General features: G+C 39.7%; 2 protein-coding genes across 2 annotated transcripts; one reads left to right on the top strand and one right to left on the bottom strand.

The window, feature by feature from the left end:
* Positions 1–2885: 2885 nt before the first annotated feature.
* Positions 2886–13131, top strand: pdia6 (protein disulfide isomerase family A, member 6). Its single transcript, XM_012869073.3, has 13 exons — positions 2886–3016; positions 3327–3468; positions 5825–5882; positions 6646–6772; positions 6910–7016; positions 7101–7228; positions 8309–8423; positions 9422–9562; positions 10360–10444; positions 10550–10622; positions 10705–10863; positions 10956–11052; positions 12608–13131. Exons 1-13 carry the CDS (start codon positions 2998–3000, stop codon positions 12677–12679), a joined length of 1323 nt encoding a protein of 440 aa, XP_012724527.2. The 5' UTR covers positions 2886–2997; the 3' UTR covers positions 12680–13131.
* Position 13132: 1 nt separating this feature from the next.
* Positions 13133–18486, bottom strand: hpcal1 (hippocalcin-like 1). The gene is made up of 3 exons (XM_021319738.2): positions 17998–18486; positions 15806–15911; positions 13133–13864 (listed from the first exon to the last, which is right to left on the bottom strand). The coding sequence occupies exons 1-3, from the start codon at positions 18373–18375 to the stop codon at positions 13767–13769; spliced, it is 582 nt and encodes a 193-aa protein (XP_021175413.1). The 5' UTR covers positions 18376–18486; the 3' UTR covers positions 13133–13766.
* Positions 18487–26753: the final 8267 nt, after the last annotated feature.

Genomic DNA, 26753 nt, shown 5'->3' with positions numbered 1-26753 from the left:
CCAAATTAGGACTTCGCAAATAGAACTCAAGACTTCCTCATGGAATTATTACTTCAAAAGTCCCAAGCATGGTTTTGAAAGTCACAATATTGATGTATTCAAAATGTGTAATTGTGACTTTCAACTACTCGGAATTTTGAAAATGTTATATATATATATATATATATATATATATATATATATATATATATATATATATATATATATATATGACAATGACGACGACGATGGTGATGATCTGATAGGCTATAATTTAAATTAAATTGTCACGGAGAGTTTATAAAAGACACAAGAATTTACTAATGTAATGATAAAACGGTGGAACCAAGGAATTTCTTAGATTATTATTATTTATCATTATTTATTTCATATTTCAGATATGAACACGTATTACTACTTGTCAGCACATAATTCTTCAGCAATTACTGTAACAAAAACAGGGTAAACAACGAGTCTTTGACTTTGTCTCCATCTAGTGGTGAAATCTTTTCTATGCAGCTTAGCGTTTTCCTAACCAAATCAATCTGGTCACTTATATTTATCATTTATTAGATCCTTTGTGCTTTGCTATTAGGGAATGCCATGTTTTTTCTTTCTTTCTTTTTCCACTTAATCCACTACACATTTATACACAGATGTTTTAAATATAGCTTTGTAAATAGAAATCACGTTTCTGGGAGAGTTGTGTTTCATATGCAAAACATGATAAAAGCTCACGAAGAATAACCCAAAAGCAGACATATTTTCATACCACTGATTTACTTTTTAAAACATATTTGAAATGTTGCATTTTTATTAATATTTTGTTAACTGTCATTGCTAGTTAGATTCGATGTAAGATGTTATATGGTAGAAGTGATTTTGCTTTTTGTCAAAGGTGATTACATAAAGAAACAGTTGTTAATTGAAATATGTCATCCCATAACTTGGGATGCAGCAGTTTGCACACCCCTTTAATGATTTTTTCTTTTTTCATGCTACAACTAAACATTTATTTTACTGAGATTTTATGTGATGGACCAACAAAATGTGGGACATAATCGTGAAGTCTAAGCAGATTAGATAGATAGATAGATAGATAGATAGATAGATAGATAGATAGATAGATAGATAGATAGATAGATAGATAGATAGATAGATAGATAGATAGATAGATAGATAGATAGATAGATAGATAGATAGATAGATAGATAGATAGATAGATAGATAGATAGATAGATAGATAGATAAACTTTATTCCAGACTCATGGTCCAATAAATGCATACATAAATAAAATAAATAAATGGATAATAATAAAAACACAATACAAGTACTATTATTAATTAAATAGGCGCTTTAAGAAGACAGGGGTACCAGTGTCTCCACAGCTTAGACTGGTATTGGATTGCACTACGTGTGGTGTCAGTAAGTGACAAGATAATATAATTTCCAGATGCATTTAACCTGCAGATAAACTTATACATTAACTTTCTTAAAACAGCTTGTAGGGTATTGACTCTTGCTGTGACAAACATCTCACTTGCACTAGTCCATCTTGGCCGTTTCAAAAGTACCCACAAAGCATCATTATAGGCCACCTGCAGCCTCTGCAGGTTGGTTTTTCTATATGTAGACCACAGGTGAGCAGTGTACAGAGAGGTACAATATGCATTAAACAGTTCCACTTTGACTTCATCAGTACATGCACCGAATTTACGTGCAAGGGTATTAGCTTGAGATTCATTGCTTTGACATTCTTTTTACAAAGATAATCTGAAAAGTGTGCCCTTTATATGATGTAGAAGCTTCTTTTGATAGCTACTGGTCTTTTGGGGTATTCTTTAGCTTTACACAACCTTTAGACTAGAATTTCCCAAATGATGCCCATGATCAGTCAGATTGGTTGGAGGGTATCTGTGAACATTCATTTACAAGTCCTTCAACAAATTGACAATTGGCTTTTGGTTTGGACTTTGACATGGCTATTACAACATGATGTTTTGATCTTAAACTTTCTATTGCAGATTTGGCCATATGTTTGGTGCTGTAACAATGGAAGATGAACCTCAGTCTCAAGTCTCTTGCAGCCTCCAACAGGTGTTTCTAGCCAGCTTTCCAAACACCACTGAATAAAAGCATCCCCACAGCACAATGCCGTCACCTCCAAATGCCACTGTGAGGATGGTATATTCAGTATGATCAGCGGTGTTAGTTTCCCTCCACGTTTTGGATGCCACCTATAAAGCAACAAGACAACACATTCTGATTCAAGAACACCTTCCACATGCCTGTCCCCTGCCTGCCGTGGTCTTCACGACGTTGTTTGTTCATGAATGATCTCGAAAATGCCTTTGCAAAGCAGTTCCATTTTACTGACAATAAATTAACAGATATGGTTTCTAGTTGGTAATCATGTGACTTGTTGAATTGCTTTGATGTTTGTTTGTTTTTTTTAAATCACTGGACTAAAATGAGCTGATTACGAATCAGATTTTTCACAATTTTATTTGTGTGGGAAAACAATAAAATAAAAAGAGCTGTTGACTTTGTTCCTCTCCCCATTTATGCTCTACTTTAGTCTGTCACGTAATATTCCAAGAGAAATACATTGAAGTTTGTAACAAAATAGTGTATAGTGCATTAGTAGTTTTGTTCAATGCGTTTTCTACTGCTAAATCTAAGCTTTCTGTTTCGCTTCCACACGAATCCACACCACCTATCCCGCATTTAAACTTTCAGGGTGAGTCAGCCTTGTGATATCTAACACATCCTGGTGCTGCTGGTGCAGTGTTTTTCTTCCATCCTCCTCCTTTCCTCCATGCGTCTCTCCGCTAAACTACACGGCGCCCTCTGATTGGTCTAATCGCAGCCTCGCCGTCAGCGGACCAATCAGCTTGGGCCACGGTAAGATTTTTCCCTTTTTTCTGTCTTCAGTGTAGTTTTGTGAGAGAGCGAGCAGCGGCGGCGGCAGTCTGTGTTGTTTCAACAGTGGAAACGAGCTGAGAGAAGTTAGAACCATGGGTCCGCTTTTACTCGGTGAGTAATAAGTCAGAAAACGTTTTTATATCGTTGTGCTTTGTGAGCAATCAGTAGGAGTTAATGGTATACCTTTTTTTAGGACGTTTTGGCTACTATTGTTAGCTTGCAGGGCTAAGTTTTGCTGCAGGAGTAGGCCTTTTATCGTTTTGTTTCATCGAATAACTCAAAATATAACATTTTAGCTCTGTATAAATAGACTTTTAGTGTCATTTAGCTATCTTCTGAAGTTCCTTCTTATTTTTTTCATTGAGGATAATTTTTTTCCCCCACTGCTGAGGGACACCTGGTTGATCACCTTGTCTTTCAGGAGTGCTGGGCTGCTCTCTGGTCCTGTCTGTCCAAGCCATGTATTCCTCCAGCGATGATGTTATCGAGCTCACACCTTCCAACTTCAACAGGGAAGTGATCCAGAGTGACAGCCTGTGGTTGGTGGAGTTCTATGCTCCCTGGTGAGTCCACCCAGATGTATGTATGCATGCATGCATGCATGGATAACAGTGGTTGTGGAGCAGCAATAGTTTGAGAAAGGATTTATGGTTGAGTGACAGACACCTGTTAGAGGCATCTTCCTTCCCCCTTTAAAAAAACCCACTTATGATGTTGTGATCACAAAACAAAAGGAGACTTGTAAGCAAAATCTGGTATCCACTGCTTAGTTTTGAGTTGTGACTCAGAGCACAACCTGAATTAAAAGATGTTGCGAACAAGATTGGGTGTTGTGGTAGTTTTTATTTGAAAGAATAATGAAATGTCGTGTGTGTGTGTTTAAAAACTAGGACTTCCACTGACTGGTCCCTCAATTTGCATTGAACCCTGTGCAAAGGTTTGACCATTTGGCGTTAAAGGAGCTATAAGTCAGATATTTACTGTAAAATCAACTTTAATCATTCTCATTTAGATTAGATTCAACTTTATTGTCATAACACGGGTACAGGTACAAGGCAACAAAATGCAGTTTAGGTCTAACCAGAAGTGCAATAGCAGCAGTGCAGGATAAACAATGGTTCCATAAGTACAGGACATGTTTTTTTTTTTTTTTTACTGAATAAATATAGAGATTGATACTATTATAAAAAGAATTTTACTTATAGATTTGTCCTATGAGTATAATATATAGATGATTAGTATTGTGAACTAAATTTACAGCTGGATATGTACCGAATATAATATACAGGTGGATATTACTATGAGTAGAGTTTTACAGATATGTACAATAGCATAATATACAGATGATTGTTATAACAGTTTGCATGTACTATGAATATACAGTATGTACAGATGGCTATTACTATAGGCACAATTGTGAGCATGATATACAGGTAGCTATTACTATAAAATGTATAAATAAAGTTTGGACAGAAGCTATTTAAATTAAAGTGCAGTGGAAGGTAATTGCATATTACCTTCCACTGCACTTTAACCCAGGATGGAAGTAGCATTCTCTATAAACAATCAGTCCTCCCCATCAACAATGTCTTAATCATGGTTTTCACTTTTCAAACCTAGAGGTACGGTCTGGAACTACTTCGGTGAAGTGTGTAGCCCATGTTCACTTCCCGGTTCCTGAGCCAATCCTATGAGATTTCTCAGGGTTCCCAACACAGAGCGCAGCATTTTGGTATTTTATCTTGGCAAAAGAACAGCAGCCTGCAAACATGGAAGTCAAAAAAACGGCATATTAGAATGTTACGATTGGCAAACTGTTGTACCAATTTGAACCACAAGGTGTCAGTATTACTTTTATTGCCTTGGCCTAGGATATAACTGATTAAACAAATGTTAAAGGGGCAATAGGCCAAATTTCTTTATTTTAGATGGAACTAAAAACACAGTTTTGGTTTTAGATGGACTATGGTTAAACGCCACGTATTATTGCTCTGTGTTGTTCTCCAATCTCTTGTTTACATAGCCGGGCCGGACGCACATGTTCGTATGTGAACAGCTGCCACTCAGGGGTTAGCCACTCCCTGCCCATAAAATGCCACCGCCAGGCACAAAATGGCGGAGAGCACGATTATCGGGTCAAAACGTTCTCCTACTAACAGCATTATAAAGTTACGAGTTACTTATTTGACATGTTCCTCTGAAAGGTGATGCTGTTTTGCTGCGTTTTTATCTTTTGCAAAATAGGCTCATACAAGCCGATGGGGGAGAAGTGGAAATGAGTGCAGAGTGCTGGAGAGAGATGGAGAAAGGCGTGGCTTGATACACATCTTGTCTTGGCCTAAAGACAGTGCTCAAGCTCCACCTAGTGGTGAAATATCGCTTATTGCTCCTTTAACATCCCATGTGTAATTTATTTAAATTGCGCACAATGATATCAAACGTATTACAATGCGTGCCCACTTTGTTTTGGTTCTGATCCCCTTATGATCCAGCATAATTGTAATGACAGATTATGACCCCAATAAAAACAAGAGTAGGAAAAATTCAAACTTTTCTGTATTTGACCTACTGGTCAGCAGTCAGAGGAGATCAAGGGAAAATTTACCGACTTTGACAGTTTTTCTGAAGTCTAGCCGCCTTTATTCCTACTTATTCAGATAAGCACCTACTGTTGTTGTTTTTTTTTCCCCTTTAGTTTTCCTTGAGGAGTATAAACATACTGGAAAATTAAATGTGCTTTACAGTTTAATGCTACTCAAATACTGAGAAGCATTAAGCTATTGGAGCCGACCGAGGAAACACTCCGCTCTCTTGTCGACCAATTGGTGCTTTTCTGTTGTTCGTAATAAATTTGCTGCGCTATATCTGGACCCTTTGGATTTGTTTATAATTTCCTTTTCTCCTATTTTCTCTTCACAGGTGTGGGCACTGTCAAAGTCTGGCTCCAGAGTGGAAGAAGGCAGCGACCGCCCTCAAGGTAATAAAAACAAGGCTTTCACAAACCATGAAGTGTGTCTTTTAGTTTTTTGTATTCTGCATTTATTTTGATCTGCTTATAGCTGTGCATTTATACTGATTTGTTTAGGGGGAAAAAGAGGCTGAGTGAATTCACTGTTTACCCAAAGCTTCAAAAGTGGCAAGCCTGCTTCTTTGCACAATAGATATTAAAGAAAATGTCCCAGTTTATTTTTTAAGTTACTGTTATAGTTGTATTTGTTTTACTTTTTTTGATAGTTGGTATCTTCCAATAAGTATCAAACCTTTCGTTTAAAAACATTGTAAATTGAAATAGAAAACATCTTTTATTCTTCAAAAGACAATAACAGTATAATAATTTGATAGTCATACACAGAACTTCTGTTTGAAAATTAGAGGTTATTGGAGCTTTTTTTGTTTTTTTCTGAAGAACAGTGACGCAAAAGCATGAATATAAAACCCTTTTTATTGCTTTATTACAGCTGAAACTTTGTAACTCTTTACTCAACTCTGGTAATATAACAAAACTCTGAATGCATGCTCAAGATGTAAATAAAACTATGACTCAGCTGATTTTCAAGTGCTGCTTTACGTCGAAACGGTGTTGGGGTTGTTGTAGACAAATCCTGCAAGTAGGAGACCTGTCTTATTTAATCTGCAGACATAAAAACTTTGACCTAATTATAGTAGGATTGCATGTTAATTTGAACGTAAACACCGTGCCTGCAGGTGCCAATGTGTCTGTGATTAAATCAATCTTTCAGGGCATCGTGAAGGTTGGGGCCGTAGACGCTGACCAGCACAAGTCCCTGGGAGGCCAGTACGGCGTCAGAGGGTTCCCCACCATCAAGATCTTTGGAGCAAATAAGAATAAACCAGAAGAGTACCAAGGTGAAAATTAGATTTGCATTTTTTTATTTGATGCTTTATTGTTAAATAATCTCTGGTTGATTTATGCCATAAGTTTGTATGCTGGCATTGTGTATTGCAATGATGTGACGATTAAACCTCGTCTTTCTTGCCACTAGGGGGACGCAGCAGCCAGGCAATCGTTGACGGAGCAGTGAATGCTTTGCGCTCGCTTGTCAAAGAGAGGTTGAGTGGCAAATCTGGTGGCTCCAGCTACAACAAGCAGGTAGATTGACCACTGAACTCCACCCAAACATGTTTAAGCCTTCACTGGTGGAAGTTAAGGGTTTAACTTGTCACTGCCTTCCAGCAAAGTACCGGCGGCAATAAGAAAGACGTGGTGGAGCTCACAGACGACAACTTTGACGCGACCGTGCTGAACAGTGACGACGTGTGGCTGGTGGAGTTTTTTGCCCCCTGGTGTGGACACTGCAAGAAGTGAGTTTTTTTTTTTTTTTTTTTACACTTTTCTAAAAGAAACAAGATAAGCCCTCGTCGTTTAACTGTCTGTTGACCTTGTGGCTCGGATCCAAGACGTTTCTTTTCATCTAGATTTAGTCTAGCACAGAGGACGTTGTGACAAAACAGGAGTATAAGTGTGAGATATTGCTGGCTCTTATTGGGCAGCAGTTATACAGGTGTCTCTTATTTAATTTAAATATAATTTAGCCTTTTTTTTATTTTAGTAGATCAAAAAGTTGAGTGTGCACTGACTCATTACAGTCAAATTATAATTGATTCCTTAGTTTCTTATATTTTACTATGGTCATATGTCATGAAAACCCCAAATGTACTTTCTCAGAAAATAGGAGTGTTGGGATCGATTTAAAAAAAAAAAAAAAAAAAAAGGGACGTTTTTATGAAAAATGGTAAATTATGGCTTACACAGTGGGAGGAAAGATGGGCAAGCTACAAAAGGTCATTGTTGAAGATGTTGGCTGCCCAGAGTTCTGTATCTAAGCATATTAAAGGAAGGTTTAGTGGAAGGAAAAGGTAGGCAGGATTGAAAGGTAAGCTATAGCTGCATCGTTCTAAGGATTGTAAAACTTTTTCCGGTAAGACTTGTTAGCTGATCACATAAAGACCATGCTGGTCACTGCTTGACGGCCAGCTAACCTTCCTGTCCTAAACCCCATAAACTCTAAGGTTTTGTTAATGGGGAGAGCAAATGGCAGAAAAAAAATGACACAAGCTGAAAGCTGCAATTTCAGCAACCTGGGCTTCCTTGACACCTTAGCTGAACCACTGGCTGATGTACAAAAAAAGAACTGCAGAACATGGTTGTGATTTTCAGCAGGAAAAAATAAAGTTCTTTGTTTATAGTCTTTATATTGAGATTTTCTTTAAAAAAGTTTGTATTTTTATTAGCTGCAATCCACAATATTACGAATCAATTTAAGATGCTCTGGTAATTCTAATAAAAATTATAACTATATAAAATTTCAACTTTTTAATGAGGGGGAAAAAAATGGTTAAAGGTGACTCTTTTTGTAACGGTCACTCCGTCCTTCTTCTCAGCCTGGAGCCTGAGTGGGCAGCTGCAGCCACAGCTGTTAAGGAGCAAACCAAGGGCAAAGTTCGCCTTGGGGCTGTGGACGCCACCGTGCACCAGGGCGTGTCCAGCCGCTATGGAGTGAGTAAAAACTGAGTCTTATATCATCACTTATTTTACACATTGGATTTCCCATAACCCTGATTTTTGTGAAGGTGTGCACGCTCTGCTCGGACTTCTTGTCTCCAGCAGTTTTATGTGTGCATGCAGGGCTTTAGTCTGCTTGAAAAACTCCAAATGTTAGATCATTTGCTTTGTGAGGGAGCAGTTATTTAGATTGCTCCTTCTTTTTTTTTTTTTTAACTCCTCCTAGGTTGGATGCTGCTGAGTCAAAGTCAAGAATTAAAATCCTTATAAGGTCGCTTAATAAGGAATTGCATGAAGTTCACGTCTATAATTAACAACTGTAGTCTCCAAAAGGAAGAGCAGACAGGAGACTGCTGCTGTCCGAAAATCTTCGGCTTTAAATATTTCTGCGTCTAAAATAAAAGTGCACCTTGAGATAAATGTTAGGCTTTCCAGCGATCAACCAGAGATGCTTTAGCTTCTGCTTTAAGAGCTCCAGACTTCTGAAAACTGCAGTTTAACTTGAGTTGTTTGGAGACGATGATTAGAGCTGCACAATATATCCAGTTGCAGTCATCCTCTCAATATTGAAGTTAGAATAAGTGTTGCTTGGATGCAATATTTGGTGCAGGTATTATGTCAGTGGGAATTTACACTCTGCATAGCAGGGATATATTTGGCTGGATGTCTATGAGGACGTGGTGTAATGGTGACAAATGAAAAACCCTCAGGAAAATGTCTCCTCCCAGATTAGGAAAGGATAGCTGTTTTTAACCAAATAGTCCATCTATTTTTATTTTTGTCAGTCTTGTTTTATTTTTGGTGGCTAAAGCCTCTAATCTAAATTCCCAAACTGTTCCATCGCTGGTATATTTTTAGGCATGAATGAAGCAATGCCAGTGTAGAAGAAACATGACCGAAGTTGTGTTTTCTCAAGCAGAGTCACAAATACTGGGTTCTCATCACATCCCACAGCTGAGGCGGGTATTAAAGGAATGTTTTTGTATGTTTAGGTCCGTGGATTTCCCACAATCAAGATTTTCCGTAAAGGGGAGGAGCCCGAGGACTACCAAGGAGGCCGCTCCCGTGGGGAAATCATCGAGAAGGCCTTGGATCTGTTCTCTGACAATGCTCCTGCTCCAGAACTGCTGGAGGTCAGTATGACTGTCAGGTACAAACCGGTGTTTCTCACTGGCTGTTGGTTACATGGCAAAAAGCTTGACTACTGTAGGTGCAACTAAAAAAATGAAGCTTTTATCAGGTTCTGTCTAAATGTTGAATAGAAATGGAAAAATGTTGGTAAGTAGAAGAATTATGGTATAAGAAGTACTAAAAAATGAAAGAGTGTGGACAAAAAAAACGGTATTAAATACGTATTTTCACACTTTTAAATATGTTAAATGTATTTTTTATTTTTTTTCAAATATGTTTCTCCCATCAGACCATTATTTTTATGTTTTGCACATTCATCAATCCCAGTCATCCATTAATCAGTCTGTTCTTCTAAGGGCCCATCCAGCTGTCTGTTTATCCAACACATCAGTCCATCCATCCAACCTTCTGTCTACCCATCTATTGTTTTATTAATCTGGTGCCCAGCCACCTATCCCTATATCCCTTTTTATTTTTTTTTTTTTTTTTTTTTTGACCACCTGCCAGTCAACCAGCTGTCTCTCTCTGTGCATCTGTCCATCCATCTATCCATTGTTTAGCCTGTCCATCCATCCGTTAGACATCTATCAGGCTGTCCATCCAACCTGTTCACACTTCTCTGCCTCAATCCGTGCGTCTCATCAGTCCATCTGCCCCGTCTCCGGTTTATCCAGGTTTCATATCGAAAACATGGATGTAGATTTTTTAGTGTTAACTGAACAAAAGTTGTGTTGGAGACCTGTTTTGATGCCCTTACAGAAAACCCTTTTTTTAGGATCAGTTTTGTCTTTTTTTTCAGATCCTGAATGAAGGCGTCTTGAAGAAGACCTGTGACGACAGCCAGCTGTGTATAATCGCCGTCCTTCCACACATCCTGGATACAGGTGCCACCACACACACCTCGCTTTGACACGTTGACGTTGTGTGTACGTCCGAATAAATCCAAACAGCAGTCCACTCGCTCTCCTCCTGCCTTGTTCCCAAAACAGGTGCAGCTGGTAGAAACGGTTATCTGGAAGTGATGATGACCATGGCAGAAAAGTATAAGAAGAAGCTGTGGGGGTGAGGACCCGTGCCCGTGGAATAATGCATTGTGTGAACCGTGGTGATACAGATGTCTGATCTTCTGGGCTCATTTCTTCAGATGGCTCTGGACTGAGGCGGGCGCTCAGATGGAGCTGGAGGCCTCTCTAGGAATCGGAGGCTTCGGCTACCCTGCCATGGCCGCCATCAACGCACGCAAGATGAAGTTCGCCCTCCTCAGGGGCTCCTTCAGTGAGACCGGCATTCACGAGTTCCTCAGGTAGAGGGAGCGGTTCTCTTTTTTTTGTTTTTAATGAAAGGGGTCGGGAACTAGACCGGACTGACAGAAGGAACTTGTTTGGTTGATTTCAGAGAGCTTTCTGTGGGCCGAGGCTCCACCGCCACACTGGGAGGCGGAGTCATGCCCAAGATTAACAATGTTGAAGCCTGGGATGGAAAAGATGGACAGGTGAGTGTTGGCATCACTCTTCCTCTTCAGGGAAAACTCAGTCATTCAGAATCGGGGTGTAAACATCCAGTCTAGTTCATTATGCTCGTCTTTTATCCTCCCTGCTTCACCCGCTGGTTAATGGCGGCGTTTTTATCTGAGCACACAGGATTGTCTGAGTCGACGTTCTGATGAAGGAAAAACTATACAGCTGATATTTTCAGAGACAAACCTGAAATTTAATATCCTAAAAGAAAATAACGTGTTTCATTAATAAACGTTAATTAAAATAAGTTGGTATTCACTTAACGCTTATAATAAGCTTTCTCAAATTATCTAATTACCCTCTCTGCCAGAAGTTGGCTTCGGCTAGTCAACATAGTCTTTAACTTTGACAACAATAATCTGTCTACAGCAATACTTTTGTTTAACTTTTTTTTTTTTTTTTTATGAATTTCTTTTTGTTGGCTAAATTCATTATTGGCTACTGTATAGTGCAAACTACTGTATAGAGGACCCCATTCCTGCTGTCAACAGTCAGGTTGGTCATTGTTTGCCTTTTGAGTTGTAATTTCAGAACAAACATGGTCGATAAAGTGCCTGATTCCTGTCAGCTTGTTAGTTTGGGAGAATCTCAGACTGGGTTTGGATAACATGGGAAACCCAGTTAAGGGGATAAAACTCGGGGTTCGGCTTAAAGATTAGGACTCGTGTATTTTATCTTGTTCTGATCCGTTTGCCTGGCTAATTAGACTTTATTCAGCCAACCAAGAAAATTTTTATTGATCTCGTTTTAATCCCACTTTAGTTTTCTTGAGATCTAAAAGCCAGAAAAACCCAAGTCAATACTTATAAATATAAAATATGTATAGTTTGTAAGTTACCGTCTCTATTTTAACGCTTTGGAGCCATTTCATGGAAACTTTTGACTGAATTGAGCTCTACATATCTTCATTTGGCTGCATTGCATGTTTCATTTTAGTTTTTGTAAAGCTGAATGTTGCAAACAAAGTGTTTACTTTCTTTTGCAGCATGTAATAAGTGAGAACTTTTATGGTTAGCAAGACATGAATAAAATCACTTTTTTTTTTTTTTTTTTATGAAGGAGAAATCATTTAGAATAATAAAAAAAAAATGGTGCTACATTAATAAATATAAACTCATTGTTTTAATGTAGCTCAACAATGACAACACTGCAGTCACGCACCCTTTGCAGGTTTTTTCTGTCCTCTAATTTATTTCTATAGTAATTTTTCTCATAACCCTTTTTGAGGCTGAATATATGAGACAAACAGGTTTTAAAGTCTCAGTGAAGGGAAAATGTAAACGTCCCTACAGAGTTTCTTTAAGCTTCAGTCATTTTCCTGCGTTTCCCATCTCTGCTTCTCCCTGCAAACTAACGGGAGACCCAGCTAACTCCACAAGGAGTGTAAAAATTACAAAGGCTGTCCATTATAAATGCACTAAAACATTTGTGGTAAATGTTCTGGACCACGGTCCTTCATTTGGATACCTCTGCTATAAAGCATCTCCACTTTAATTCTAACATTCCTTCCTAATTTCCTGTCATCCTCAGCTTCCTGTGGAGGAGGACTACGACCTCAGTGACGTGGATCTGGATGAGGACTTCGAGAAGGACGAGTTGTGAGTCCCAACAGCGCGAGGATCTGACCCAGACTGATTTGGGTTTGGTCGTGTCTGGTCCTGTGTGTCCCCCGGCCTTCCCCTTTCCTGCGGACGAACGGGAGGCCACGTCGACCAGTTACTGAAATACTCCAGAAAAAGGCGCACGAGAGACACCTGCAGTTTTTCACACCATCTCATCAGTCAGTCAGTCAGGCAGGCAGGAGGGAGGGAGGGGAGAACGTGTGTGTCTGTCCCGGAGGTGAACCCATTTTCACAAACCTGCTGAATGTTTGAGGCTGAATATTTATAAAGCTGCCGCCAGCTGAAGAGAGGAGGGGCGAGGTTCATTTAAGTCTTTTTCAAACATTACTCCCTCTCCCCTCTTCAGCCGCCTCAAAGCACCTATTTTAAGATGTGAACTTGTAAAAGGTGACACTTCAACAAGATTTAATGTTTCCCCCTTTTTTTTTTTTTCTTTTTTTTTTTTTTTTTAAACTGTAAAAGAATCTCGGGGAGTTTGTCGTCTCTGTCCAGGACAAAGGGAGGGGTCTGTGGGACTTTTTGTGTAGATTTTCTTACACGACTTTATTTCAATTGTGTGAAAACAAAAAGACATTTGTTACAAAAATAAAAAAAAGGAATAAACAATCAGTCCCTGCCTCCTTATTGACATGATATACGCACAATATCCAGAAATGCACATAACTGAGCCCATGCTATATCGAGGCGTACAGAGCTTGCTCAAAAAGACTCTAAGCTTCCGTTGATATCCTAAACCACGGCTGAACAAAGTCTAAGTCTTTTAATTAGTTTCCTTTCAATCGCAACATAACGGTAGCTGTAACACTATACTGACTGGAATCAAAGCTTAACTTATGATTATGGCACTTCATTTAACGGCAACCGCTAAAGAGGAAAATATTTTGAGGAAAATTACAGGGGGGATACTTTAAATAAAAAATAAAAAAACTCCATAGAGGAGACGCATTTGTAAGAGAGTTGCACATCAATGTAAACAGTGTTACTGAAAGGGCGGGAACAGTATGACGCTGGATTGATGTTGGTATCCTCATGCAGCAGAGCAGGTTTCTCTGTTTGTGTGTGTGTCCTCAAAACTGACGGGAGGTTCCCTGATCCGACTGCAGCAGTCGGACGATGGACGGGTCGCTCTTGGCACCTTTAATGAACTCCTCCAATGACAACCTTCCTGCAGAGCACACACACCAAAAACGGAGCATGAAGTGAGTCATCCAACAACCACCGTTATGGAGAATCTGAACTTTCAGTGGCAGGGTTTGTGTCGCAACATAATCACTGATGCCCCACTTAATGGTACCTGTAAAATCCACAAAATCTTTTCACATTTGCTTACAGAAAATGTGCTTTTTTTATGTATAGTTTGCAGTCAACTTAAAAATGTTTACACTAACCTCATGCAAGCCTTCAAAATATTAAAAAGCAATGTTTTCAATTGCTTTGAATATAGATGGGTATGTTTAAAGTTGTGAAAAGCTTTAAAACAGTCACTGAAAAGAAAAATTTCTAATTTAAAAAAAATTTAACAATGTACAGTGGGGTAAAAATGCAAGAAAACGTGTTTGCATCCCTCCGTTCTTTTGCCAACAGGACAGCGTTTTCTTCTATTTTGTTGACCCCTACTATGAGGGTATAAGATTTTACACAAAATCACTGTTTGGTACACAGTTGGGTTTTAAAGTCACGACTTGATACGTTTTTGGTATGCTTTAATAAAGAAAAAGAAATAAAAACATGATTTTTATTTTTGCTTCACTTTGGACAGTAAGACAGGAATCTATAATTTCTCAAATTAATTCGATTTTATGGTAAAACTGTAAAGAGCTGACTGGAGGTTTTGTCAGCTTTTGAGAACAGAGGTGGTGCTGATTCCATGCGACATGTGGCCAGAAAACAGAAAAAATAATTTCTTTGGCTGAAATAATTTTTTGATTATATTAGCACACTGTGACTATTGTCTATAGAGAGGAGATGAGTTATGACATGGCAAACCCATCCAGACTACTAAAACCTCCCTTCCTAATGTCTCTCCCTTTCCCCCCCCCCCCCAAGGCTTTCTGTGTTTCGTGGAGAAGTTGTTGCAAGGAGCCTAGTTCCATCAACCTGCTTGAGGGTCACTATGACGTAAAAGTAAATAAATCTGCACCATGAGGACAAAGCACAGTTCATATGCAGCTAAGACAGACAGCCAGCCCAAGGGCGACGCCAGCTGCTTGTGAGCATGACGTTTATCAGGTAAAAAGATGCTTTAGTTGTCTGTGGGTTTTTGCTTTTTTGTTTATCTTCTTTTGTTTTATTCCATTCTTTTGTAATCACCTTTATTTTATATAAAGTTAAGGTGAGCTCTGATTCTTCTAGTTCAAAGGTCAGTCCTGGTAGCCCTTCGTATGACACAGTACCAATGAATTAGAGCTCAGTTTCAAAACGGCTGGTGACCCCTGCTCTGTTCTTTGAAAATATCTTCACAGTAAAACACTCATTTCCACTTATCAGAAATGCTTGATGGGAACCGTTGCCATAGAGTAGCACAATCTGTTTTTGTATAGTTTGCAAACCTTTTTTTTCCCCTAATTAAATTAAATCACCTAAAACCTTTTTGTATTTGCTCATGATATCTCTGTTTGATATTTTTGATATTTAAAAGAAAAAAAGAAAAAGAAAATGTTGTTATACATTCCTTTAAAGGGATAATAAAAAAAAGCCATTGTCTCTTAAGCTGATTGCGCCATAAAGGCTGTTGTATAATTACATATCCCACCTCAGACAAGTGTTTAGATCTATGGTTCTGTTGTTGTTGTAAGTGTCAGGATATAAAACAAATCAGTTAAAAATAAGTCTTATTTTACCGAAGCAAAAATCAATTTTTTCAAATTGCGCAGACTAAATCAAATACGTCTGTGGTGGTTTTGAACGTTGCACTTTCTAAGCTTTTAACTCCATGACAGCCGCTGAGTCATATAATCTGCTACTTGTAAAAAGCATCTGTTTCCCATCCTTTTAAAGCAAATTATTTCCAATAAGGACAACCTAAGCTGGAGGCAAATTAGTAATTTCAATTAACATAAACTGCACTTGTGTAATAGACATACAACAAACATCACACCAGTCTTACCATCATTGTCAATGTCCATCTGTCTGAAGATTTTATCTGTCCTTTTCTCTGGTGTCGACTCATCCTCGGGCATCTTCATTACCGATGACACCATCTTGTAAATTGCCTACAAATTAACATAAGTATGATTATGGTTATGTGCATAAGGAACTTTTCGATTATATCTGTGCTGTTGTAGATTATTTCCCATTCATTTGTATCAGCAAATGCAACAGACTGAACCAACATGTCCCTGCATTCTGGCCATTCACCATGCTGGAAGAGTAAATCTGCCGTACATCTGCAGCAGTAAGAAGAACAGCAAGGGGAGCCTACATAACACACTACAGTATCTTGTGAATTCATGTCTTAAAATTGCATCTACGCTTAAAACTCATATCAAGATATGCATATCAAAACCAATACAGCTACTACTGCTTGGTAAATATTCTGAATTCAACTGTTCATTACCCGTTGCTGATATATTATTAATATTAAATGAAAAACATCAATACATTTTAAAACAGAAATGACTTTTGTTTCTATAATATGACAGGTTGGTGTGTTGCAATACACAAAAGTTGCTTTCTGAAAAGTAGAGTTTTAAAGTCACAGTTTGGTATGTTTCAAGCAACAGAAACTAACAAAAAAGTTTTTAAAATATTTACATTTTACCTTATTTAATAGTGAACAAAGCATGTGAACATTTTTCTAACAACGATTTAATTTTATCAGTCTGTTCCAGTTTTTTCTTTTTTTTTTTTCAAAATGTGGCCAGCATAGAACTAACTGGAGATTTGGTTAGATTTATTAAAGGATAAGAAGGTATAAGTGATGGATGGATGGATGGATGGATTGATGGATAAGATGGATTAAACCAAAATAAAATCACTTAGACCATAAAACATGTTTAAACTACTTTGGAATAATTTTTATACACAAGTTTTCTGTATACTAAGTTGTACTTGAATGCATTGTGCATTGGACTTAAGCCTGTCTTTCTCCATACCAGAGATGTTTAGCTTCGGCTCGATGCTGTTTCAGATTAGTGATTGTGTTTATTGCAAAGTAAACTACACTTTATTGCTGTTAAAGATGCTGACATAGAGCTTCACTTTGTTAGGAATAGTTAAGCTTGCAGACCTCTATGCTTGGTTTTGGTGTCGCTTTTTAAATTTGCGAGGTGGAACGCAGTAGTCCTCCATCATTCTGCATGTGTACAGGATTGAAACTTTTTGTTCGTTACGCATTCGCACTGAACCGAAAGGACGGTATCAAAAATGTCTGTATGAGTACATGTACCAGTAAATCCCATGTAATGGGAAATGTATTTGGTTTTAGGTGGATATGGTTTCTCATATTTTTTTACCCATTAGATTATCAACATTTTAGTCGATAAATTACAACAAAAGGAAATAAAAAGTCAAATTGCTCACAAAGCATGTGTTTTATTGCTTATTTGCTTCTGCTGTCAATGTGGAGTTGGAGTCTCCAGCTTGATGCTAAGAATAGGGAGCCTAGGCTACGTGTTTATCCACATTTTCTCTGTCCCCTACATGGTTGCTGGCAAACAGCAAACTGGACTTCTTATGGCTTTCCTTCAACAATAGATTTCTTATTGCTAGTCTACAATAAAAGCCAGATCAGTGGAGTAATCCAAACGTTTTTGGCACAGCTTCCAAGGTGCAAGAAGAGGGTCAACAGATCCCTCTACCTAAGCTGTCTGTAACAAGCCATAATATGAAAACGTTTGCAAGACCCTCTAGTTACAGGTTGAAGAAGCTTGGACACAATCATCAGTTTTAGATATATTCTTGCAAAATCTGGGCTTTTATTTTCATTCCAGAAATTGTTTCCCCTTGATCTCCCTCACATTCTCAGTAACAATTCTGCAAGCTGTAGGCTAGCTTAGCAGATGAGCGAGTTGGAGACATTCAGCATCAGTGAATGTCATTTAATTAGACACCAGCAGCCGTTGAAATGCACTCACTAAGAAATATTACAAGTTTAGTGTTATTGAGTTCCAAGAGATGAAGGTGAAACACGAAAGTAGATCTGGTGGGCAATGAAGCACCACATTAACTAAAGCTGTTTCTAACAGCCTTGATAGTTTTTCTACTCTCTGCATGTAGAACCTTTTGCACTGCCTCATTGACACATTCACAGCACAATTAACAACGCAATCAATTATAACGCAGTGCTTTTATCCTCACCTGAACTATCTCCAGCATTTCCGCCCGACTGATGTAACCGTTCCCGTCCAGATCATACATGCTGAAGGCCCAGCGCAGCTTCTGCTCAAGCCCCCCGCGCGACGTCACACTCAGTGCTATAATGAACTCCCGGAAGTCAATGGTGGCGTCGCCGTTCGTGTCGAACGTGCGAAAGACGTGCTCTGCGAACTTTGAGGCGTCCCCGTATGGGAAGAAGTTGGCGTAGATCTTCTTGAACTCCTCCACGGTCAGGTGGCCGGTGGGACAGTCCTTCAGGAAGCCGCGGTACCACTCCTGCAGCTCGTGGTCCGTGAACTCCGTGTTCTCCCTCAGGTCGTTCAGGACCTCGGGCCGCAGCTTGCTGTTCTGCTTCCCCATGATGCAGCGGTACGAGGCGGACAGCCAAGCTGGCGTTTCGAACCTCTCCTCGCTATCTCCACACAACCCGCGCTGTTGCTCCCCCACGCCGAAGGCTGGTCCGCTTCCTCTGCTCCTGCAGGGGACCAACAAACCTCATTAACAGCCTTGTGTGAATTTCATAAATGATTCATCGGATCAATTATTCTTCTCAGGTTTCAACAGTGTTTCATTCTCAAACATGAGCTGGCACTTCTTCTCAGTCAATCAAGCCGAGGGAGGAAATCTAGATTGTTTAACACCAAAACACTGGAGAAAAAAAAAACAATATTGTTTTTGGGGGAGGTATTTTGTGTGAGAGAGAGAGTGTGTGTGCGTGTGTGTGTGTTTGTGTGTGTGGTTGGGGTTAATTCATCAACCCTGCCCTGCATCGGAAAGGGGACAAGTAGCCTGGGGGACATTGTAATTCTTAATAAAGCAACTTTGTAAAAGGTCAGGCTGACACAGACTGCCGTAGCCGAGACAGACCTCGATAACAATCCCCTCCATCCTGGGAAAATGGGTAATCTAATTTAATTTAAGCGGGTGGAATTTATTTACTGAATAAAAAAACAGACACAAATGACAGCTAAAAAGCATCTGGCCACCTGGGCCTATTCACCTCTGGTTTCGGCGGTTTGTCTGAATTCAGCTCCCATGGTTACGGTATACTCCGCAAAACCAGTTTATTCATGTAAGCAGGTGTATTCATTATCGGCGGTCGGATAAGATCCATTACCACTGCACATCCGGAATAAAATCTCATTTTCAAACGTGACGCCTTGAATGAGAATACAGACATAAGGATTTGTTTTGGCAAGCAAACATATCAAGAAATCTGGACCAAGCTGCAAACGCTGGGGAGTGGGAAGAGCAACTCTCCCCTCTGTTTAGTAATGGCTTTTCTCTTTTGACCAAGAGGACTTCTTTTATCCCTCTTTCAAACCATCTGTTCTCCCTGTCCAAAATCTGGAGCATCATTGTCGTCAAAAGAGTGCCCTTTGTTCTTGAGGTGCAAGTGAACGGCTGCTGGCCCTCCTGTGCTGTGCCATGCGTTTATGTAACTTGTTTAATTTCTCCACTGTAGGAGTCTGGACAGTCCTCGCTGCATTGGACCGCATACACAACGGCGCTCAGCTGTGGCTTGGGTGTTCTGTCTTTGGAATGAACCAGCTTTTGTCTGAGAGTGTTTCAAACCTAATAACACATCTCAGCCGCCTTACAAACAACTCAAACAATGTTCCGTTTCCCTGCTGAGGAGCCGTATCCCCACGTCACCATGCTGTCATAACCATGTTTCATGCTGGCAATGTTGTGCTGCCAGGGTGATTTGCAAAACACGGCATTTTGAATGTAGGGCAAAGCAATCAATTTCGGCCTGATTGAAACACCTTATTTCCCTCTTTGCTGTGTTGCTTGCATGACTTGTTGAAAACTGCAAGCAGGACTTCTAACAGCTTTCTTCTATCTACTCCTACATAAAGGCTAGATTTGTGGACTGTGTGACAAAACAGTTGTTGTCTGATGGATTATTTCACCCGAGCTTTGGATCTCTACATCTCCTTCTGAGTTATAGGCCACTTAGCTGCCTCTCCGATTAAATGCGCTACTTGCTCAGCCTCTCAGTTTAGGTGAATGACCCAGTTTTGAGTAGCCTGCAGTTGTGACGTACTCTGACGATGGATTGAACAGCAGTCTGTGAGATGTTCTAAGCTTGAGGTTTTGTTTAATAATCTAACCCTGCTTTAAACTTCTCCACAGCTTCATCCCTCCATTGTGTTCCTTGGTCTTAAAGATGCTGTTTGTTCTCTAATGTTCTCTATCAAAACCTCTGAGGCCTCAAATGAACGGCATCCCCCACAGGGATAAAGTTAAACATATGTGACTCCTGACTGCACAGCATTTTATTCAGGGGTATCGGAGTGAAACAGGGGGAAATCTAAAAGCAATTTCTCACTGTTCGTATTGGCTGTAACTTCGACAAAGTGTTGAAAAGTTCAAGGACTCATAGAGTTTCAAGGCACTTTATGGTCACTTGTGAAAGGAATGAAATGTTTCGCAGATAGAACAAGTCGTGACAGCTTAGTAAAACATGAAGCACAATGTGCTGATGCTAAAATGTGGAGGAAAACAATGCAGAAAACTGAGCTAATCTTTTACTTGTATCTGGTGAAGTGTGAGTGGGAAGGATGGAAAACAAGGGCGTGTGGGTTTAGAAAAGAGCCAAGAATGGAAAAAGTATGACACATAGAAGAAAAACTATTTCCAGCAATGTAGTATGAGTCGCTCTGCTAATACCAGAGGTTCTATTACATAATAACCCTTCTGTACAACACCTCCACTCCTCTCTACTCCCTCTAATGATTTTTTTTTCTTCCTTTTTTTTTTGGTGAAAGGTATCGGCTCCCAGCGCTCCCCTCCTTGCTGCCAGCCAACTGATTGTTTTCGGAGAAGAACAGCTGAAGGCTGTGTGAATCTGAACGCACACAGACACCGGCAGTTCTTTTAATTGTCTCACAGGTTTAATTTCCGGCAGTTTTATGAATCTGAGTCACAATGCGATGAGAGAAGCAGATGTGGGAAATAGCCAGTGATAGGGGATCTTTACAATGTTGCAAAGGAACATTGTTGAATGGAAAAGGAATAGATAAGGACAGCTGCAAAGCATAGCAGCTTTGATTTAAAGCACATTGCTGTGTTTGTTTTGTTGATTTTGTTAAAAAAAAATCAACAAAGAAAATCTCTTTGTTTCAAAATTTGGCACTTCCATTTCTACTTTTCTATTCATATATTTTAGTTTCCATTCACCTATTTCCCCCCCTGCCCCCTACACTGTCAGGGCTAATGCACATTTCTTCACCTAAATAACACTACCTTTACTTCAGCTGGAAATATACATATAGCCTATATGAACAATATAAAGCGAGGTTGGCACAAATTAAACACTTACAAGACAATTAATGTCAACTCATTTTTAGAAGGATGGGTGACCAATGCTGGCAAAAAGATGAACATATCAATTATTCAATAACTCACAGCATCCCAATATTAATTGCATATGTTTAATATAGCCAATTAATGATTTAGTTGAGTATGTTTAAACATAGAACTTAGAACTTAACCATAACTGATTAAACTTCATCAATATTGGCTGCCATGTCCTTTCAATGCTTTTTGTAATCAATGCACCCTCCCCACGTCCCCCTTTTGTGTTGAATTAGTGAAGTGTGAAAAAACGTGTTTAATTCTCCATCAAATAACTCCATATCAAGCCAACTCGCTTTTTCAGCAGCAACAGCATTATTTCTTATGGTTAAATATTCTCCATATGCTTTCATAAAAAATTTCTAATTCCACTCGCGGGAAATACGCACTTTCAGGCTTATTTCCTGTCATTGCGATGGTGAAGCACGTCATCTGCGTTCCATTGATCAGGGCTTCTTTCATGCTCGTGCTCGTGTTGAAGTCATGGTTGGTTGGACACTGAGTTTAGTTACCTGGCTGATATCACCTGTTCTGAAACCGAAAACCTGAGTATGACAGAGGGAGGAAGAACTACTCAGAGCAGCAGCTTTCTACTGGGGGTCGATCGTAATTTTTCTTTAACGGAGTCCAGAACAAAGACGCACACCGCAACCTGTCCAACTATAAAGGCGTCTGCCCCACCCATCAATCAGTGGCACGCTCCGATCAGCACCTGCCGCTCTCAGAGCAGGACCGTGGAACACCATCTCACCAGAGTTGGGCAATGGTACAAAATAATTTGGTTTATTATTATTTTGTTTACAGTTCAGCTTGGATTTAATTTTCTGCGCAGCATAGATTGAACCCAGATGCCGTGCGTTCCCCAGCTTAGAGGGAACACTGCTCCCTACTAATGGTACTTTTGAATTTAAAGCTGTCTTGGACCAAGAAGACTACAGAGAGCACGTCCTCCCTTGTCTGAATCTTTCTTGTGGAGAGATGTTTATAGAACCTCTAGTTAACTAAGGCAATCAGAAGTCCCAGTGCTACAGTACGCTGATGGAGATGAACACGTTAGCCCTCTGCCCTACTTGTAGACTCAGAATGACTTGTAGCCATCTCAGGTTGTGCAATTAGTACCCTCCCATATTGGTTGAGAACAGCACAGATAGTGAGTGAGCGTACTGTCCCCCATGTGGGACATAAAGCCCTGATGAACAAGGCTGGTCTTTTTTACCTTGAGCTGCAACAATTTGTTTTTCACCTTGTCAGACTGCCCAAAAATGTGCCGTGGTCATGTCTCCAGTCAAATTCATTTCCCCCAACACATAAGGCTGAGGCAGCTTGTTGTGTAATTAAATTGACAGTGTGCTCCACCTGAGTAGCTTCCAGCCATATTCAAAGCTCCACCATATGCCTGACCTCTGAAGCCCAATATTGGCAAAGCAGAACGGCCAAAATGATCCAGGCAAGATTTTCAAGTTAATGTAGGCACATCGCCTCCTGCTCAACACCATCGACATCCCTTGTACCATCCATAATAATTGAATACCGTTATTCCTTACCTGGCTGCAACACCGGTAAGGACAGGATCTCATCTGCAGTTTTCCTGACAATTGATGAACTTGATAAATTTATCCAGTCATTTTGACAGGCCCAAGATGTGTGCAGACCTCTCTTTTCAAATATTCACCTACCGAATGATCATCTTCAGCTTTGTATTTCACAGGCTGGTCAAAGTTACCTTGATGATGGTCATGCCTTCTAAAAGGACAAAACCCTGGCTCGCCAGAGGCATCTCACTACCTATTATTATTAACAGAATAGCTCTGTTTTTCTGCCTGATGTGTACTGACAGCACTGCAAAAAATGTGCAGTAACTGGCCTGTTTTCATATGCAGCAATTGTAACAGCCAGCTTGTGACCCAGTCATTTCTCATGCACCGCAAATTTTTCAAATGCTTTCTTTTTTTTTCGGTTTCTAAACCCATTATTGGCAAAGGCTGGGTCTGTACTCTTGGCTTGTGCTGATTTCCCTGTCTTAAAGTATTTAGAGTGGTGAAAACAGAACACCATCAGTACCACAGCCAGGGATACTTGCCATGGCACTGTTGTGGCATTACAGTGACCTGTCTTTGAGCACTTGTTTCTGTAAACCTTTGGTGTCAGGTTGGTTTGGCATTGTATATGTCATTATCATGTCAACATCCTCTCCCTCTGTGTCGCCTCCTGTCCCTCCTTGTTATGTCCCTGCTTCTTCTGTCTGTATTTCTTCTGTCTCTCCTTCCTCATGCTTTTTTTTTCTCTACACTGGTTGCCCCCTAGCAGATCCCCTCTTGGCTGGCTAGGGCATAATGGCTTCACTGCCATCAGGAACTGCCCGTGGGGCAGGAGGATAATGTTAACATTTTAGCACTTTATTGTTGCTTATTAAAAACATTATGCATAAAAAATAATTCACTTACAGCCTAAAGTGGCTTTTGTTTTATATTTAACCCACTATAGATTAGAACAGACTAATCACGGATACTAAACAATTATCTTCCACATCTGTGAATGCCAACCGGCATAAAATAGCCTACTTACACTCTTTATTTATTGAAAAAAAAAAAATGCTCTGATTGTGTTTTATTTCTTCGTTTTATGCCGGTAAAGAGGAGGCAATGGGCAGATGTGTTGGTGTAATGTGCTGGCTGGACCCAAACATGGTAGAGAACTAGCGACGGGTAGGGAGAACCACCTCAGAGAATTTTCTAAGTATTGTCACTTACATTTTACAATATGGTTGAAACTGGACTTTTGTTAGTCTGTCGTGTCGTTATTTCAGGAAACTTCAACGTCTAATATGGCTGCCTTTAACATAAAAGTTAATGATTGCCATCATAAAAACTGTTTGCTTATATTTCTGTTGATATGTATCCTATTAAATCTTTCTGAATATACATCCTCCTTTAGTGAACATAATGAGACCGTGTTTGAAAGGGCAAAATACAGAGAAATTTGATCAGTGTAAAGCTAACAGCAATTAGCCTGGTCACCAAGCATATGAATAATCAAATTACGCTTGTTTTCAAAGTTGGAAAAAAAAAAATCCAGTTAAGCTGGATAAGATGTAATTTACACATCCTAGTTCTGCCTTCAGAAGTAAATATAGTGTAGCTTATAGTCATCTGAAAAAGTAGGACAACCAATTGGGAAATTCAATTAATATAACTAGACAATTAAAAAAGAAGAAATCTAATTTAAAACATGCAAGCCCATGAATTTATTCAAATAATTAGGACACTCCCCATCATTCTTAACATGAAAGACAGGCACAGGTGACTGTGGGTCAATAGTAAATGTAATTTTCTTACAATATCAAGGTTGTGGGTTCAGTTCTAGCTTCCTCCTGCCACATGTTGATATATCCATGGGCAAGGCACTTAACTCCAAGTTGCTTACTGATCTACGAATCGGTGTATGAATGTGTGAATGTCAGTGTGTGCTTTTAGGTGAATGTGGCTATAGTGTAAAGAGGTCAGTAAGACTAGAAAAGTGCTATTTAAATTCAGTCCGTTGGGAACATAGTTACTCAGCGTTTTGAAGGAGGTTTGTCATGTTTAAACAACAGAAATTTTCTTGTGCTCTAAAGAGGTAACAAGAACGTTCACAAAAAAACTGTAGTAGCTTATTTGTTCGGTAAAACATTTAAAGGTCTCAAAATAATTTATAAAGCAGTCATTCCAGTGTCCTGAAAATAGTCTCCAAGTGTAGGACTTAAAAAAGAAAACTACCCACATGCCCAGCTCAGGCCATACAAGAAATTTCACCCTGAAAGCAGACCACAGGATCGCTTCCGAAAACCATAACCTCTCATCACAGGCCCTTGAGCAGCCTTTTGCTTCTGCAGATATGAAAGTTCAGGCCTGTGCAGCCAGAAGGACACCGCTCAAGGTTAAGTTTCATAGGAGTTGTCCTGGGAGGAATGTTTTGCTCTCAAAGCAAAACTGACACACCAGTAAATCCAACAGTAACTGGCTGGGAATGAAAAAATGAAAAGTCCTGGGGTGAGTTGAAGCCCAGATCACTCGAGAGGATGTGGGGTGTCTTGAAATGTAAGAAACTCCCCAAATGTCTCCTACTTGAAGGAGAAAGTGATTGTTCCTGGTTTACCATCGTCCTTCTTCAGTTAATAGTGGAAGTTCACAAACGATTTCTCCACTGTACTTCTCTTTTGAGGAAGGTTTTGATGAAGCAAAAGCAATATGCTTTCAAAACCCATCTTTGGTGCTTTTTTAGTTCAACATCTCTGCTAATTTGTTTTTATTTGCTTTGCACATTACTAAAACCAAAATACCGATTTGAAACAAAGCTTCTGGCATTTCTCTCAGTTCAAACCCATTAAACACTATCAGATCTGCGAAGGGTTCGAGTCAAGTGAAATGAAAGCCAAGACTGACAAAGTGATTCTTAATAGAGAACGTAACGTCATTTCTGTTGATTTGCTGTATCTAGCCTGCAGTATAAATAACAGACCAACATGCAGGCCCGACCGTATGACTTCCTCTCAAACGTGCAACAGGATGAGGAAGCGGCAGAGAGTGGACTTTTCCAAGACAGCTCAGTGTGCAGCCTGAGCAGAAACAGACATAAATATGGGCGTTACTGTTTATCCCCTCAAGCGCACAAAGCCACATGAAACCCTGCAGGGCTCAAGCTGGAAAAGTGAAGTGTTTTACAGATAACAAGCTCGGAAATTAAACATTAACTTCCCAGAGGACGTACTCAATGAAAAGGGGTGCACTGTGGCAAAAATAATGCTAGGCAAACAACTTAATAGATTATTCTAAGTCCTGGCTTGCTTTTTTTTTTTTTAACCTTCTGCGGGGACGGGTCTTTCCTTCTGCTTATAGTTTGACACATATATTGATCGTTTTTTTTTTTTGCTTATTCGGTAAAATGTACCCATCCACGCTAACAGATAAAGACGTTGTCCTCGAGACCTCCTCTTGCAGATGTAATCATTCCCTCCTTGTCATGGAAAACTGGAAGTTCAGAGTATGTGACCGGTGCCTGATACACAGCAGCCCCTCGAGATTGCCTTTCTACGTTGTATGTTTGCAATTCTCCTCAATTACACAGCAACAGTCTCCCTCCCTGTCCCCAACCCCCGCAGCCATCTCTGGTCTGCATGGTCCACTATTTCCATTGGTTTGCCGTGCTTAATGAGACTGTTTCACACAAGCTCCAGAGCAGCATGTACCCCCCCCCCCCCCCCCCCCCCATCTCCCCTTCTACAAGGCTGTTGAAGGCTTCCTGTAAACCCCTAGCCATTTTTTATTGCTCTTTTTCATTTTTAGGCTCGCCTTGTTTCCTACTCCAAGTTGTGTCACAGTACTTCATGCTCAACAAGG

Source organism: Fundulus heteroclitus, chromosome 15, assembly GCF_011125445.2.
Source record: "Fundulus heteroclitus isolate FHET01 chromosome 15, MU-UCD_Fhet_4.1, whole genome shotgun sequence".
NCBI lineage: Eukaryota > Metazoa > Chordata > Actinopteri > Cyprinodontiformes > Fundulidae > Fundulus > Fundulus heteroclitus.
This window is presented reverse-complemented; position numbering and strand designations above follow the sequence as displayed.